The following is a 1,508-nucleotide window of genomic DNA, read 5'->3' as shown; positions in this document are numbered from 1 at the left end:
AACGTCACTCCCGCCGCATCTCCGCTCCAGGAGCAGCGGAGCACGCAGCAGCCTGGGAGCTTAAGCGCCGGGGCAGGATATATTTATCCATGCCGTGTAATTACACAGTTACCCCAATGCAACAAGCCCTGCAGGCATGAAAATGAGCTAGGGCAGGACGCGCGCTGATGTCCCGCTTCCTACGTTGCCGGAGAAGCCAGTTACTGCCCGGACTGCCCCCGCATCCTTTGACTTATACACTTTCTGTGCCCAGACCAGCTCCCTGTTACCTGTTGCTCCAGGTGTGGTGCAAGGTCCGACCAGTTCCGGCAAGGCTCCAACCCAAATCGCTCCCGGACTTGGTTATAGGTGGGCAGGCCAAGGTCTCGCCCGCGCTGAAGCCAGCTGGCCACGTAGTCGGTGCGGGAGTACTTCAGTGGCCCATACCAGTAATCTGTGGGTGGATTTGAAGCCGTGGTGGCGGCAAGGCAGAGCCAAAGGAGCAACTTTTTTTCATAGGGGCGGCTCGGACCTCATCCCCCTGCCGTGGGCCATGATGAACGTGGAGATCATCTCCATGCCCTTGCCGTGATGGTCCCAGTAACACGCTTGACGTGCCCTGCAGCTTCTCTGCACCTCCATTAACAAGGTGGAAGCTGGTCCGAGCGTGTGGTTGGGTGCTGATGGCTGTGGCGATGGGACCCGTCACCCCAGCGTGGCCCCTGCACATCCCTGGGACAGGGGGTCCCCCACCGACGTGCCAGCTGCGGTGCAGGGGAGCGCAGACCTTGGAGATCTTCCACCACAATGTTGTCCTCCCGCTCTGCAATCTGCGAGCTCATCCCCAGCAGGAGGTTGTCCACGTCCACAGCCTCTGCCTGCTGCAGCCCGGTGCTCTGAGGGGAGATGGGAGGAGGAGGTGATTCCTCGCAGGACTGAGGATGTGGGGCAGCCCCATACCCCTGAACTGCTGCCTGTAGGGCTGTGGACCCTGGCCATAGGGGGACCAGGCATTTCTCCCAGGCTCATTTTCTCCACCTCAGCTCAACCCTGAGGTCTGAGCCTGCTGCGGCTGGCGGCGGTATCCGGGGATGTCTGGATGGGGAGGATCTCACGCCCCTTGGTTGGCTGTCACGCCAACCCAATCTCCCTTTTCAGGTCTCGCTGTGGGCTTCTCCCTAACGTCAAGCAAGGAACGAAGCCCTCCCGTGTCCTCAGGACCCCCGCGCTCCCTTCCCTGTACCTCTCTGCTCCAGTAGCTGTTGCAGAGCCGCACCGCTGGGAATGAGCCACCGGGGCCGGACGCTTTCTGGAACTGGCACTTGTGGTCTCTGGAACAGCAGAGAAGGGCTGGACCCACGGCCGCTGGCCGGGGCTGTGCCGAGCTGACAGGGCTTGGCTGTCCCAGAGCGGGGCAGGATGCGGGGAAGGGACAGGGACCATCCCTGGCCACCGCCCCAGCTGGGGCATCCCCTCTGGGGCTGACCCTACCTCTTGTAAACGCCCGGCGGCACCATGGTGGCCAGGAA

General features: G+C 62.3%; 1 protein-coding gene across 1 annotated transcript in view; it reads right to left on the bottom strand.

Annotated features, from left to right (window-relative positions):
- Positions 1–1,505, bottom strand: part of LOC104623027 (dual oxidase 2-like) — a gene marked incomplete at its 5' end in the record, with an annotated part of 13,235 nt that extends 11,730 nt beyond the window's left edge. The window contains 4 exons of the mRNA XM_010289972.1: positions 270–433; positions 767–875; positions 1,223–1,310; positions 1,471–1,505. Of these exons, the coding sequence (XP_010288274.1) occupies positions 270–433; positions 767–875; positions 1,223–1,310; positions 1,471–1,505 (396 nt within the window). The remainder of the gene's footprint in view (positions 1–269; positions 434–766; positions 876–1,222; positions 1,311–1,470) is intronic.
- Positions 1,506–1,508: the final 3 nt, after the last annotated feature.

This window comes from Phaethon lepturus, unplaced genomic scaffold (assembly GCF_000687285.1).
Source record: "Phaethon lepturus isolate BGI_N335 unplaced genomic scaffold, ASM68728v1 scaffold17026, whole genome shotgun sequence".
Lineage (NCBI taxonomy): Eukaryota > Metazoa > Chordata > Aves > Phaethontiformes > Phaethontidae > Phaethon > Phaethon lepturus.
This window is presented reverse-complemented; position numbering and strand designations above follow the sequence as displayed.